A 16,852-nucleotide genomic window follows, 5' to 3' on the forward strand; every position below is an offset into this window, starting at 1 on the left:
GATCCTACTGCCTGGGTGTGCAAACTAAGGAAATCTCTGTATGGGTTGAAACAGGCGTCCCGTTCCTGGTTTGAAAGTTTCTCTATGCAAATTCAAAGTTATGGTTTTAGAAGATGCTCTCTGGATCACTCACTCTTTATTTTCCAAAAGGCAGGCATTGTTATACTTCTTCTTATATATGTTGATGACATTGTGATAACTGAGAGTTGAGATAATCATGTGCAAGACGTGAAACAGTTTTTAATGAAAACTTTCAAAATGAAAGATTTAGGGGAGTTGAGGTACTTTCTTGGTGTGGAAGTTGACAAACAACAAGACACATTGACACTCATGCAACAAAAATACACTCTTGACCTTCTGGAAAGAGCCGAGATGACGAATTGCAAACCAGTCAGTACTCCTAGTGTATTACATCAAAGGTTGAGCTCTGAAGATGGCCATCTTTGTGTCAACCCTACAATGTATAGAAGTCTCGTGGGAATGTTACAGTACTTGACCTTTGCCAGACCTGATATGGTTAATGCTGTCAATCAGGTATCCCAGTTTATGCATGCTCCAACGGAGGGTCATATGGAAGCTGTGAAGCGCATTCTACGCTATTTAAAAGGAACTATAGGAGACAGACTTGTCTATCGCAAGAACGATAATTTGCATAGAGGACATGAACTCATCACTTATACAGATGCAGATTGGGCAGAGAATCCAGATGAGAGACGATCTGTCTCTGGATATTGTGCATATATTGGCCACAATTTAGTGTCCTGAAGCAGCAGAAAACAAAAGGCAGTGGCACGATCGAGTACAGAGGCTGAATACATATCGATGGCTGCAGGCACGACAGAAGCCACATGGATTAGACACTTATTGAGTGATCTTGGGGAGACAATTATTCAATCTTTTCTTCTATGTGACAATCAAAGTGCAATAAACATTGCATGTAATCCTATCCAGCATAGCAGAACGAAGCACATTGAGATTGATCAACATTTTATACGGCAGAAAGTCGAGATGAAGGAGATAGAACTACGTCATGTTTGAACAGAAGATCAAGTGGCAGACTTGTTTACCAAAGGTTTAACATGACGTCAATTTTGGCTATTGAAGAGCAAGTTGTACATGATCCAAAATCACGTACAACTTGAGGGAGGGTGTTAAAATCTAGCTTGCGTATGGATCTGGATCCAGATCCATACACATGGTATGTTAATGAAACACATGTTGTATTTCTCTCATTAATGGCATCCTTGTAATATCTCTGATATTACAAGAATAGTTGTATAGCTGCTTCATATATAAAATGGTTAGGGCTTGGAGGTCGAGCTATCGTAAGCCGCCCCAGCCATTGTTCTCTCTTTCTCTCTCTCCCTGTTTCCTGTAGATGCTGTACCAGATATAAAATCTGATACAACCCTCCTCTAAACTTTCTCGTCCTTGCCATCACTACCACCAACATGATCAATCCCCTCCCCACTGCTTCCACCTCAACATTCAAAACCCTGGCCATGAAAAACTTCCCCCACCCATGACCAACTCCTCTTGACTAGGGTCAGCTCCCCTCCAAGCCACCTGAACCAAGCCACCACAGATGCTATAGTCTCATGCATTCCAGGTCTTGCAGGGCCTCGCCGCAGCATGCCAGGGCTACCTCCAGTGCACATTGTTGGCGTCAATGTTGCAGATGAATCCCACACACTATGGGGTGCATCTGGGATCTACACCCACAATACCCACCAGCATCATCTCCCCACTACATTGATAGGCTATCTATTTTTGTTTCTAAAACCAATTTCACACAATCAAAATAAATTTTTGCACAACGATAAATTTTCATATGAAAACTCATGTAAAGTTTTCTTTTCCTGTCAGTTTTTTTTCTAACATCCAAAAGTGGCCCTGACGTTATGTTATCCTTATAGGTGTTTATTGGCACTGGAAGACATAATGATGAAAAGCGGTACAAATTTATTCATGTAACTGTTAAAAATATGTAATCTCTTTAGTAATATCATATGTAATCTCTTTAGCTTTTTAGTCTAGTCATGTATTCTAGTTAGGTTAGGTTAGAATCTAATTAGGTTAGGCTTTATTTTTATGTTTTTGACATTATTAGACCTCATTGCTTTTTGACTTACTAAGAGTCTTGGGTATTTTGTGTGAACCTTTGTGGTTCTTGTGAGTGAACATTGTATATGAACCGTTGTGGTTCTTGTGAGAGATCTTTGGTGTGTATCATTTGAAGATTCGATTGTTGGTCTCGTCTTCTTACATAGTATCAGAGCTTGGTAGTGATCAAGCTATTCTTTCCGGTGCATCGAGAAGCATGTCATTCAAAGTTTGGAAAAGAGGTAACGTTCTTTAATTGTGATCGTGCAAAAGCTTGGAAGCTTGAAGATGCACTCGTACTCACTATCCGTGGTGGAGTACATATTCTCTCTTTTTCTTTCTTCCCTTCGTTATTTCTTTATCCAAACCTTGTAAAATGAATGACAATGATAATGTTACCATTAAACCCATTAAACTCAACGATTCAAACTATGTTACGTAGGCTTCAATCATGAAACACCTTATATGGGGAAAGGGGTTGTGGGATCAGTGGATGAGACCGATTTGAAACCTAAGCTAATTCTTACAAAGATTGAAGGTGAGAAAGAAATACCTCTTATGGACGTTGAAAAAACCAAAGCTATTACCACTTACTAGAAAAAGTGGAAAGAATGGAGAATGGGACATGCCAAGATTATGTCTTGGCTTATAAGTAGAGTGGATATCAAGAAATGTTCAAGTCTTGTCAAATTTGAACATGCCAATGATGCTTAGGACTATCCTAAGAGAATGTATTCTCTTAAAGACATTGCACATGTGTGCAATCTACAAAACCAAGTTCGGAATATGGTTCAAGGGGATAAAAGCATTAGAAAATACTATAATAGCTTGTCTGAGTTATGGGAAGAGTTGTCTCTTCTTGAACCAAAGTGACATTGTCCATTAAGACATAGAACTCCGCCAAAATCAAATGAATGCGGAACACTTTTTCCAATTTGTGAATGGATTAAGACCGGAGTTTGAATAAACCAAGTCCATTCCTCTTCATCGAGGTAAGGTTTCCTCAATAGAATACACAATAGAAGAATTGAGTATGGAAGATAATAGACTTAAGAATAAAATTATCAAAAGTGATGATGACTCGGTTCTAGCCGTATCTAGACTGAAAAACCATGTTCGCACATACAAACCCCCAAATTATGGGAGGACAAATCATGAGAAACACGACAGTGAGTTTGAAAAAAGGAAATTAATCTGTTACTATTGTCGAGAACCGGGACATGTGAAGACTTATTGTCCAAAATTGAAGAAACCATATGAAAAGAAGGTTGCCTCTGTCGAACCTCCTCAAGAATCAAGTGAACCATCCATCGAAAGCATTCCCTTAATATAATTGGTAAAAGCACTTCAACCACTGCTCAAAGGAACATTTTCATCCACTGGAGCTGCCGTCTCTTCTGTCGACATTTTCGACCCTGGTAAAACTCTTTGGCTCCTTGACTTCGGTACTTCTTTTCATATGATACCAAACATTGATATGTTATCCAAATGTCATAACTCAAATGGGTCAAATGTATTTACCGCTGATGGAACATCCCTTGAAATCAAAGGAGTAGGAAATTTTGAAAATGTTTTTCAAAACTCAAAAAGGTTTTGCATTCCACAAGTTAGATATATTGTTAAACTTAACCTAAATCTTTTATTTGTCTCTCAATTGTCTGACCATGGATGTAATGTTTCTTTCTCCTCTCGTGGATGTCAAGTGCAGGATCACCAGTCAGGCAAGCTGATTGTGGAAGGCCATAGAGAATGAGGCTTGTACTACATGAATTTTTTGAAAATACCCAATAATACATTGTGTTGTAATATTCAAAAAGTTGACTTGGATCTATGGCACAAGAGACTTGGACATCCTAGTGTATCCAAGCTCCAATTTTTTTCAAAGATGAATTTTTTTTGTAATTTTGAAACATTTACATGTGAAAAATGTATTCTTGGAAAAATGAAAAGATTACCTTTTCAAGAAAGAACCTTTGTTTCTTCACGACCACTTGATTTAATACATTCGGATGTATGGTGTCCCACGCCTGTCATTTCAGAAGGTAACTTTATGTAATATGTACTTTTTTTATAAATGATTTCACAAAACATACTTGGATCTATTTTCTTAAACATAAATCTGAAGTTTTCTCACACTTTCAAATATTTTATAATTTAGTCAAAAATTAATTTAAAAATGATATTTCATTTTTTCGCACTGATTCAGGGAGAAAATTTTTGTCAAAAAAATTTAAAGATTATTTGAATTTATATAGTATTATGCATCAAAGATTATGCCTTTATACCCCTTAACAAAACAATTTAGTAGAAAGAAAACATAAACATATTATAGAAACAACAAGAACCTTACTCATTACACATCAAGTACCAAAGACTTTTTGGGCTGAAGCTACTCTAACTGCTGTTTACCTTATCAACAGAATGCCATCTTCTTCATTAAACAATATATCTCCTGTTGAAAAACTTTTTAAACAAATCCCAGATTACTCTAGGTTAAGAGTTCTCGGGTGCAAATGTTTTGTTTTTTCCGACAAAAATGATAAACTCTTCCCTCGTGCTATCCCTTGTGCCTTTTTGGGATATGCAAGTCATAAAAAGGCTATAGATCTATATCACAGGGATTCGACCAGACAGGTGCCGCACCCGCGTCGACGCGACGCGATGCGGGTGCGGCACCGAGTGCGGTCAACCCGACCCTGGGTGCGTTGACCGCATCCAGGGTCATTTTGGTCTAATTTTTTGATTTTTAATTTTTTTTGCCCTGTGAAATGGGCTGCGAAATTTAAAAAAAAAATTCTGCTGATAGCTGACCGCGCAGCGGGACCCGTCCCTTGCTGGATTTTGATTTTGATTTTGGCGTTGATAGCTTCGGTCTATTTAGAGTTGCCTATTCCTTGACGAGGACTTCCAGATTCTTCACCTCTCCCCACCCCTTGCTGGATCCCTGCAGGTAGTGATGAGAGAATGAAAGGACGGAACAACCGATGCCTACTTGCTGCTGCCGCTCTTGTTTTATAAAGGGGCACTTGTGTCCACAACATCTGGTGAGCTTTGTTGGCATCCCATGCTATTCCTGCCTCCAAACAATGAATTCGCAGCGTTGGTTAACTTGGAAATGATGATCCATCTTCCTCAAAAATTAAAACCAAAATTCAAGAGCCTTTTGAAGTCTTTATCCTTCAACCATCCAGATCTTTCTTCGTCAAGGAATTTCTCTCTCCATAATAAATGATAATGGTGGTGGTAGCCTTGGTGGCTATTAGTATTCACTTTTCTCTTGACGAGATGGGTGTTCTAGCCGTAGCCTGGTGTAGACCTCTCTTTTCCACATGTCAAATCCAATAAATTTCATTTAGCTGTCATCTAGAGTACATTTTGGAGATTTGAGATGGGTGCTCTAGCCGTAGCCTGGTGTAGACCTCTCTTTTCTACATGTCAAATCCAATAAATTTCTTTTAGCTGTCATCCAGAGTCCAGACTGGAGATCTGTGTGCTACTGTATATAAAATGAAATTTGAAGAACCCTAGGCAGTGGCGTGGCAGTGGCGGTGGAGCCATAGGCCTCGTGAAGACTCTCTCTCCAACAAACCACATCAAACCTTTCACTTATATTTTTTTTTGTGAAGACCAGGGAGTTTCATACATGATTGAATCATGACAGTCAGCAGAACGCAGCAGGCTGGGTCGATCAGATTGCCAATCCTTTCGATTCATCAATTTTGTCCCGTTGCGCCAAAGTACACAACAAGTAGAACGTAGGTTACAAGTCTTCAAACAAACACACCAGCAAAAAAAAAACTGGTTATAAATCCTATATATATATATTTTATTTTTTTTTGCCGCACTCCCGCACCCGGGTTTTTTGGAAGTGACCCGCACCCGCACCCATGTGACATAGCTATAGATGTTTTGATCTCAAAACTAAAAAATTTTACGTATCAAGAAATGTGTCCTTGGAAAGAGAAAGTTTTTTTGAAAGTAAGAACTCTAAGGAAATAGATGAATATTCATTTATGTTGGACTTAGTTTCAAAAATTGATGAAGGTGATATAGATGAAAGTCAAGAAGAGCAAAATGACATAACAAATACAAAATCATTTAGTGATCCTCTAGATTGTATTCAATACTCTAGGCGAGGTAATTTAGAGAAACCATGTGCTCTCGAGAAATATACTAAAGCATAGGAACAAGTGTCAACCATAAAGTCATCTAGAGTGTCTAAAGTTTCCGAAAAATTTATGTCATACGAGTCTTTTTCACCAAAATATCAAGCCTATATTGCTTTAATATATTCCTACGTGGAACCTTCTAACTATGTTGCAACAAAAGAATAATCTGAATGGGTCGAAGTACAAAATTAAAAGCTTTAGAAAAAACGAATACTTGAACTATTCCAGACATTCAACTAGGTCAAAAGCCTATAGGTTGTCGATGGGTGTATAAAGTTAAAACCAAGAGTGACGACACTCTTGAAGGTTTAAAGCCCGATTAGTTGCAAAAGGCTATTCCCAAGAATATGGAATAGACTATGAAGAGACTTTTGCTCCAGTTGCTAGAATGACCACAATTAGGATTTTGATGACTCTAGCCTTTTCAAAGAAATGACATATATATCAAATGGATGTCAAAAATGCATTTCGTAATGGAAATCTAGCTGCAGAAGTATATATAAAACCACCACCTGCCATCAATATTTTAAAAGAAAGACTGTTCGGTTAACTAAGGCTTTATATGAGCTTAAACAAGCTCCAAAAGCTTGGTATGATAAATTTAGTCAATTTATAATTGATTTTGGTTTTCAATCTTGTCTACTGACACAACTTTGTTTGTTAAAAATTCTGATGCAGGTATTATCATTCTTCTTCTCTATGCAGACAACATGATCATCACCGAAAGTGATAAGCAGAGAGTTGACAAGATTAAAAAATTTCTCAAAATACATTTCGAAATGAGTGATTTGGGTTTCTTAAAATTCTTTCTTGGTATAGACTTATTCTTCTAGAGGCTATTTGCTAACTCAGTCTAAATTTGCCTTGAATATTGTTGACAGGTCTGGTATATGGAAAACAGGTTGATACTTTCAAAATTGTAAATATCAAAATGAAGATTGATGATGAAGAACCATTTAAAAATCCAACACCTTAGAGGCAACTTGTCGGGACACAGTCTTATCTCTCTATTATAAGACCTGACATTGCGTATGCCGTCCACACATCAACTCAATTTCAGCATGCTCCTACCATTGTTAATATGAGAGCAATTTTACACATTATTAGATATATTAAAACTTTCATTTTTCAAGGTCTCTTTTGTTGCTTCTTTCTCCTTAGAATTAACTGCTTATAATGATATAAATTGAGGAGGTGATCCCAATGATCGACACTCAACTACTATTTTTTGTATATTTTTAGGTGAATTATTAATTCCGTGGAGGTGCAAGAAGCAGCAAAAGGTCTCTCTCGTCAACTGAAGCCGAGTACAGGGCTATGGCTACAACCACTATGGAAGTAGTCTGGCTAAAGCGTCTTCTTCATGACATGGGTGTTGAAAGTATAGGAGCATCAAGACTATGCTGCGACAATACAACAACAACAACGCCTTCATCCCAAACAATTGGGGTCGACATAGTTTTATTTATATTGACAGCAACCGAACATTTCACAAACGGACCAAACATATTGACATGGATTGTCACTACGTGCGAGAAAAATTTCTACATGACACCATTGATCTTCCCTATGTTTTCTCAGAATATCAACCGCCATATTTCTTTACCAAACCTCTCGCTGCTCCTCGATTCCACTTTCTCTTGAACAAACTTTCGGTTATCCAACTATAAGTTTGAGGGGGAGTGTTAAAAATATGTAATCTCTTTAGTAATATCATATGTAATCTCTTTAGCTTTTTAGTCTAGTTATGTATTCTAGTTAGGTTAGGTTAGAATCTAATTAGGTTAGGCTTTATTTTTATGTTTTTGACATTATTAGACCTCATTGCTTTTTGACCAAAGACAAAAAGCACTTACTAAGAGAGTCGTTGGACTCCCTCTAGGTCTCGTCTTTGTGCATTATAAATATGGGGTTGTTTCCCCTTGTAAGATATGTTTTTATGAGGGTAATTCCCATTAAATAAGAAATATTTTTTTCTTCTTGTTTTGCATACCCTTTCTTGGGTATTTTGTATGAACCTTTGTGGTTCTTGTGAGTGAACATTGTATATGAACTGTCGTGGTTCTTGTGAGAGATCTTTGGTGTGTTTCATTTGAAGATTCGATTGTTGGTCTCGTCTTCTTAGAGTATCTTTGCCTTTTTGGTTGGTGATGTGTGTTGAGGGAGGGAGGGAGGGAGAGGGAGGGGGGGGTGTTATGTAGATTTTAGCCCTTTGTATTAAATTAGGAGCATTCATCTGGCTTAAAATTAGCATACCACCCTTAAGGTGGTGTAGCCTTACTGAAATTTTGTGGCAACTTTTATAGCAAAAAAGTCACTGCTACTTTTATCAAATTAGAATTACTAAACTAAACTTACGTTGTTTCTGAAAATGTTATTTGACTTGACTTTTTTGTTGGTTTGAATGCGATTTTTCACACGTATTAGTGTTTGGCTATGGTGCGGCTACTGCCCTTGATTTGCTGTTTGACATTGGTGGCAGCTCCTGTGTGTCAAGCATTACATTAGAATTGTCTTGGCAAGAATAAACTGTAAGTGTACTTGTGGCTTTCAGCCTTCTACTTGTGTTACAGTCTGTCACATGGACATGGGCAGGATAAGGAATTAAGAAGAGCACATGACATGAAATGGCAACTTTGTGAAAATAGGACATGGGGATATTTTTATATACATTTTTAAAAAAAAAGTACAGTTCTTGATTTCCTTCATGTATATCTGATCTTAGGACTTCCAAGGAGATATCTGATCTGGAGGGAGAGCTACTGTCTATCAGGAATCTTCTTTCTACCCAAGCAGGTTTTATTCATGCTTTGGCTGAAGGTGTGAACATCAATTCCTTATCTACTCGATTTGATGGTTTGGCATCAGATAGCCTTTCTGATTTCAAGGAAGGACAGCCTTCAGATATTGAAAAATGGGCTGCTGAGCTTCCTGATATCCTTGATGTTTTATTGGCGGAGAGGAGAATAGATGACACTTTGGTTGCTCTGGATGAAGGTGAAAAGGTAGCTACAGAAGCACAAAAGAAGATGACCTTGAGCCTATCATCTCTTTCATCATTACAGACTGCTATATCTGAACATAGAATGAAGTTAGCAAATCAACTTGCAGAAGCTGCATGCCAGCCTTCTACACGGGGTGTTGAGCTTCGTTCAGCAGTTTCAGCTCTTAAAAGACTTGGAGATGGGCCTCGTGCACATACTTTGCTACTCAATGCTCATTACCAAAGGCTTCTTTACAATATGCAAAGTCTACGGCCATCAAGCACCTCATATGGAGGAGCATATACTGCAGCTCTTTCACAACTAGTATTTTCTGCCATTGCTCAAGCTGCTAATGATTCTTTGGCTGTCTTTGGAGAGGAGTCAGCATATGCATCGGAGCTTGTTATATGGTCTAGTAAGCAGACTGAGGCTTTTGCTCTTCTTGTGAAGAGGCATGCATTAGCTTCATCAGCAGCTGCCGGAGGATTGAGAGCTGCTGCTGAATGTGTTCAAATTGCATTGGGTCACTGTTCTCTTCTAGAAGCTCATGGATTAACACTTTGTCTTGTTCTGTTGAAGCTCTTCAGGCCCAGTGTTGAGCAAGCATTAGAAGCTAACCTTAAGAGAATTGAGGAGAGCACTGCTGCCTTTGCTGCTGTGGATGATTGGATGCTCACGCATGAACCGCTTAGTACTCATCCTCGATCATCTACTGTTGCTGTTGGTAGTGGTGTTGCTTTCCAGCCCAAGCTTTCAAGCAGTGCGCATCGGTTCAATTCAATGGTTCAGGTGTTCCATCTTTGCTTTTTGGTGAATTTTGTGATAGAATAAATAAAATATTTTGCAGCCATTTTACAACCATTCACTTTTTTCCATACTTGTCATTTTTTCTACTTGAATTATATAAAGATTCTTTATTGGAGTAAGTTGATTTTTGTTGCAGTTTTACATCATCATTGTCACTTTTTGTTTTTTTGGGTTCTACTGAAATCTAATTTCCCATTGCCCTGTTGTAAGACAGCTAGTATTCTGAAAGTGTGAGAACTAATAATTTGACAGTCATGACAAGTAGTTAATTTTTTGAGTTATTGGTATTGCTTCTTAGTTTATAAAAGAGCAGAAATAATTTGCCTAGAATCATCAAGTTTTTTACACCTCATAATTGTGTTTATTTTACATGAGACTGGCTATCCCGTGAGTGGATTTATCAGTCAATATTTGACCCATGTATGTTCTGGTCAGACACTTTGAAGCTTGTTGTCTTTTCTCCTCCCTTTATGAGACTATTCATCATTTCCAACTTTCTCCTCTTCAGGTTTATTTATCCCTTCCGCTTGCTCCCTTAATTTTACTGAAACATATTGCTTAGAAATATTTGTGTTAAAATGACTGCTTGTGTTTACACTCAAACACCTTCTGTGTTTACGAGCATTCATGAATCTATAACTATGCCTCTTCTTTTAGTCTTTTGTATGTAGCAGCTATCCATGGTATTCTTGTCTATGCATTCTTGACCTTTTATTGTGTTCCTGCAGGATTTCTTTGAAGACGTGGCTCCACTGCTCAGCATGCAGTTAAACAATACAACATTAGAAGGGCTTTTTCAAGTATTTGAGTCATATGTGAACTTGCTAATAAATGCTTTGCCTGGATCCATAGAAGATGATGGAGAAGGATCTGGGAATAAAATCGTTAGAATGGCTGATACTGAGTCCCAACAAATAGCTTTATTAGCCAATGCTTCACTATTAGCTGATGAACTCCTCCCACGTGCTGCCATGAAGCTTGCTCCATCTTATCAGGCAAGTGCTAAGGATGATACACGGAGGAGAGCTTCTGAAAGGCAGAGCCGGCTTCCTGAACAGAGAGAATGGAAAAAGCGGCTGCAACGTTCTGTAGACAGATTGCGTGACAGTTTCTGTAGACAACATGCTCTTGATCTTATTTTCACAGAAGATGGCGACACTCATTTGAGTGCTGAACTGTATATCAGCTTGGATGGATATGTAGATGAGCCTGATTGGTCTCCATCTCCAATCTTTCAGGTAATTCTCAAATTCACATAGCTTCTGTAAATCTCCCTGCAACAGAACGTATAATGCATTTATTTTTTTCTTTTGAAAGTATGGAAAACATTTCATTAATATCTCATAAGAAACAGTCTACAAAGCAGAAGTCGGCAAGGAGTCGACTTTTAGATCATTTTACAGGTTCGGAAAAGATTTGTAGATTGGGTGAAGCCATTGTATAATTCATTAATTAATGCTCTTGATCATTCAGAATATGAAGAGTTAATTTCTTAGTATCTTGGTTACTTTTCTCCTTAAAGATCCATCTCATCAAAGATACACATGTTGAAGACAAAGCAGGCATTATGCAATCTACAGATCTCCTTTTCTTTGAATGATTTGAGAAGGTAAATTGCAGCAGTTTTACATTTTCTTTGGTTTTTTCTTTTTGAGGATACATGATGATGTAATATTTTTAGGATAAGGAGTGGCCAAAAATGTCAACTTTTCAGATGCCACATCTCTTTAACATTTTATGTAACATTTAAGACTGGAAGAGTGACAACAAGAAGGCAAAAAAGTTACACAAACCTATATGACAAGAAGAATCTGCATTCTGCAACCATGAAAAGAACCCCCTATTCTTGGACATCTGATGAAAATAAGCATCACTGTATCAGTTTCTCTGATTGCATAGCACGACATTGAAGAATGGCCATTATGTAATTTGTTTGTTTAATCATTTGCAGTATCATTTTTTATGCTTGGATTGTATCTATTTATTTCCATTCTAGTTATAATTTGCATAATCGTATCACCTTATACGCTGATAACAGTGCTCTATCCGTGTTTGTGGTGTATGTGGGGGAACCACATCAGAGGTCAATGGTTTTTGAAGAAGTTTTTTTATTCTTTCTCATGGAGTTTCTTGGATGATGCCCATAACCAAGTTAGGATGCTAGACCAGTTGACTAATGAATCAAGACCCTCACAAAATGTCCGGCTCTGTCGTGGTTGGGACCTTAGATTTCCACAAGATATCCTCCACAATTTTAGATGTTTAACGCATAAATTCATGGTTTCAAAAAAATTGTCTTCATATGCAGCTAAATTACACTATTTGGCCATATGCTGGAAATCACAATGAGGCTTATTCAACTCTAATCAAAACATTTATAAATTTTGGATGAGTTGTAGTTTCACAACCCAAAACTTTACTGGTATGAAAATAGATACATATAGAAAAGTCAGAGAATTGGAAAGAATGAACCTAGCCTAACTCTTATTCTTTTCTCTGATGTTTGAACAAAATGCCAACATATCTAACATCTACTGCTTGAACCTTTTTACATTCCTTTTAGAAACTGCTGCTTTGGACTTTCTTTGATTCAGATCCCTTTCTCTGATAAGTTGTGTAAGGTGATCTGAGAGAAACCTTTGCTTTTACCATAGCTTTAAAGTCCAATGACTCTTGATTTGACCCGACATTGGTTGGTCCTTGACTTGGCCAAGTCATGACAATTTCATATTTTATATAAAATATGTAAACATATGTATATAGCATGATTGATATATATTGTATTACTAATATATCATATGCATAAATGTATATGAAGTAATAATGTAATATTTTTATATGTTTATTACATATTATATTATATATATGTAATAATACTATATAATATATATATACACATTATATATATATATATATATATAGAGAGAGAGAGAGATTACATTCTATATATAAATTATATGTATTGTACATGACACATAATATACATGTATGTGTTCAAGGATACACACACACATATATCTGTGGTTGTGTGGGTGGGGGGTTAATGTTTGCTACTCTCATGGGTAACCCCTAGTAAAAAACTGTAGTAATTTTTAATTTTTAATATTTTTTACACATCTAACCCTCCAGATCTGTCACACGGACTCGGCTAGGGAGGCGCTGCACCCGAGTCGACACGCCACGACACGGGTGCGGCTTCGGACACGGCTCGGACTCGGTCAACGCCGAATTGGACTCGATCAAAGAGTCGAGGCCGAGTCCGTCCTTGTTTTGGACTCGGTCAACGTTGACCGAGTCCAAAAATGTCTATTTGTATGGTGAAAAAACTAAAAAAAAAAGATTTTTTTTTATATTTTGTATTTAAAAAAATATATAAAAAAGACTGTATATATATATAAGACATTCGGATCATTGCATCATTTTCATATGCATTCATAATTTTTATAAACAATAAGTTAAATCACATTTGAGCATTCCAACGTGAAACACACGCACATACCTTATAAGTAATTTAGTTAGATATTCATGATGAATCATGATACATATGTGTGATATATTTACTCAGACAATCATTTGCAATGAAACTATTAGGCATAATGTATCATTCACCTAATAAGTAAAAACTAGTCATTTGTAGGCGTGATGTGTCATTCGCACATACGCTAACATAAGTGTCACAATCATAACTTCATATTAAGATCTAAAATCAATAAGGATCTGATTATCATATCTGAGTTCAGTATATAATCATGCTATAATAGAAAAGCCAAATCTATAGATTCATAATTGACTATCTCAATCAACTCAGAAGATCATCACAATTCATCATAACATTTCATTTATTCATAATAAAGATTTACAAAATCTACGCCGGATTACCTGGTCTGGGAAATGCACAACCTCACAAGGAGTTACCGCCCTAGACGGATGGTCTGCTTGGTCTTGGACAATGCACTTCCTCACAGGAATATACCGTCTTCGCGGGCTACCCGCTCTTGAACAATGCACTTCCTCATAGAGACTTACTGCTCTAGCCGGATCACCTGATCTGGTCATGCACACCCTCACAGAGAATCCTTTGGGAACAGTTCCTCAACGGGTACCATATTCAGTGAAAACTATTGTGATACACGCATCAATACGATTGACCACTCTCAGGGTCGATAGCCATCAACACAGGCATAAGCATGTATATAATCAAAGCATCACACCATACATCACTTCATATGACATTAAAATTATAAAATCACACATTTAACCAATAAGGCTTCATGAACCAAAGTTTACTATTGAACTTAAACATTTATCTCATGCATTCATAATTTCATTTCACGTGGCATTTAAATCATATCATACATAAGCATATTATTCTACGCATCATATCATCGCCACAAAGAACATTTCCCTTCGTAAATTGAACCTCAAAGCATGTGTAATCAAAACATGAGTTCTATGATGCATACGTGAACATGCACATTTCATAACACGAAGCAACTAAACCTCAATATACATAACTCCTACGTAGTTCGAGATTTGTACACACGATAAAAGTCATATGCATTTTTCACCACATGAATCGATATATCACCTTAGATATAATTGTGTAAGGGTTAGTCAAAATCTCATTGACCATCCTACCGTACATCATACGCATATATTTCTCAAGCAAACAAGACATACAAGTTCAAAACAATTTATAACATTCGCATGCTTTCTTCTATACAAGAATAAATGAGTCCATCATATGATAAAACAATATATATAACATTCACAGTATGCATCGAACACGACTTATACATATTCATAGTAGTTATATGTGCACCATGTATCAAATTCATACAAACACACAAAGCAACATAGTATGCGCAAACCAAAGTATGATGACACACATTGCGTACATATTATACATTCATAAGTGCACAAGCATTCAAACCCACACACAGGTGTACCTACAACAAACACACTCCATATTCCGCTAACTACAATAATGACAAGCATGATCTCCGAACTACAATCACAAGAGTCCTAAATATTCACAACTAAGTGAAGTCTGTGAGCATAACTTGTATTTGTAATTCATTTAGATATTCAGTGCAACATACACAATTAGTGCCTTAACATGCTCTCTATAAGTTCAGTTAAGGTATCTTACCTTAATAATGTGAAGAACAATGAATCAAAACTCAAAAGACCGAGGAGTTTCGAAGTCTGCAAAGACCGCTACCCAAGCAATACAACGAACCCTTCTTGTGCGATCGCATATGCCAAAAACTCAAAAAATGCCAATTATAACAAGATTAACCAAAAATAGCAAATTACCCAATAAATCATTACCAAGAGCCAAATAACACACAAATACACTCCAATAATTTACCAACTCTATCAAAAATATATTTAAATATAATATATATATATATATAAATAGTGACTTATAGCCCAAAATAGTTCTATAAATGCAAATTATACCTTGATTGGCTTCAATGAATAAATGAATATGTAATAAATAAATAAATGAAATAAAAAAGCCAGAAACACATTTCTAATTTGGAGATAAAAAAATAAGTTATTTATTTATTAATAATCCTTAAAAATTACGGGTTTTGAAGGGGTATGAGTTGGGGTCGTTACAGGTTTGGTATCAGAGCCACCACAAAGACTTACGCTTTTATCATATTTTTAGTGTTAAATTTTTTATTTTTGGTATGTGAGCTCTGTCCGGAAGCATCAGCAAGTCGTGCCTCGTACTCCAGAGCAGTCTTCTTCACTGGTAAGGCTATTTAATATTTTTATTCAAAGCATGTGAACTCTGTATGATTGATTGCAATCATAGTTTAAATTTTCATTTGGTGTGAATTTAAAAGTCTTAGTGTGAATGGTTTTTATCATGAAATCTCTCTACTTCTGCCAATTGGCGGGAGCACCAGTGGAAGACGAAGCACCCCTGCGTGAATACATCTACGTAAGAGGGAAAATACGTGTCCAGGAACTCCTTCTGGAATACCTCCCAGGGAATCACGTCCATATCGGCTAACTTCACCCTTCGCAGGGTGTCCCACCACTTTTTGGCATCGCCCTTCAGACGGTACGTGCCAGAAGGTGTCTTCCTGTCCTCGGGGACATGTATGACATCAAACGCTCTCTCAATCTTCTCGACCCAGCTCTCGGCTGCCTCTGGGTCGGCCTTGCCTGCAAAAGTTGGCGGGTCTAACTTGAAGAACCTTTCGAAGGAAACACCGCCCACATTCGAAACAACGTCGACAGGAGGGTCACAGGCAGTTGCCTGCACAGCCTGCGCCGTTTTCATGGCCTATGCCGCCTGCAGTGCCTGAGCCGTCTGCGTTGCCTGAGCCGTCATGGTCTCGGTCAGGGTGTGAATGACTTTCATCATGAAATCTCTCTGCTCCTGCCAATTGGCGGGAGCACCAGTGGAAGACGAAGCACCCTTGCGTAAATACAACATCTGCTACACACATATTTATCGCACAAAGTTAGACCCTTACCGATCCTATCCCCTTGGGGTTGATCACGAACAATTCATACAATCACACTAAGACTTTTAAATTCACACCAAATGAAAATTTAAACTATGATTGCAACAAATCATACAAAGTTCACATGCTTTGAATAAAAATATTAAATAGCCTTACCAGTGAAGAAGACTGCTCTGGAGTAAGAGGCACGACTTGCTGATGCTTCCGGACAGGGCTCACATACCAAAAATAAAAAATTTAACACTAAAAAGATGATTAAAGTGTAAGTCTTTGTGGTGGCTCTGATACCAAACCTGGA

The 16,852-nt window shown here is 37.3% G+C and overlaps 2 protein-coding genes across 2 annotated transcripts in view; one reads left to right on the forward strand and one right to left on the reverse strand.

Moving 5' to 3' along the window:
- The window catches only part of LOC149829654 (exocyst complex component EXO84B-like), a 77,884-nt gene that overhangs the window by 16,525 nt on the left and 44,507 nt on the right, over positions 1 to 16,852 (forward strand). The window contains exons 3-4 of the mRNA XM_090016063.1: positions 8,998 to 10,045; positions 10,792 to 11,301. Coding sequence (XP_089872189.1) covers positions 8,998 to 10,045; positions 10,792 to 11,301 — 1,558 coding nt within the window. The remainder of the gene's footprint in view (positions 1 to 8,997; positions 10,046 to 10,791; positions 11,302 to 16,852) is intronic.
- Positions 10,935 to 16,852, reverse strand: part of LOC149829655 (actin-interacting protein 1-2-like) — a 151,009-nt gene continuing 145,091 nt past the window's right edge. Inside the window, exon 3 of the mRNA XM_090016062.1 lies at positions 10,935 to 11,337. Coding sequence (XP_089872188.1) covers positions 11,298 to 11,337 — 40 coding nt within the window. The 3' untranslated portion in view covers positions 10,935 to 11,297. The remainder of the gene's footprint in view (positions 11,338 to 16,852) is intronic.

Source organism: Nuphar pumila, chromosome 8, assembly GCF_984573655.1.
Source record: "Nuphar pumila chromosome 8, dmNupPumi1.hap1.1, whole genome shotgun sequence".
NCBI lineage: Eukaryota > Viridiplantae > Streptophyta > Magnoliopsida > Nymphaeales > Nymphaeaceae > Nuphar > Nuphar pumila.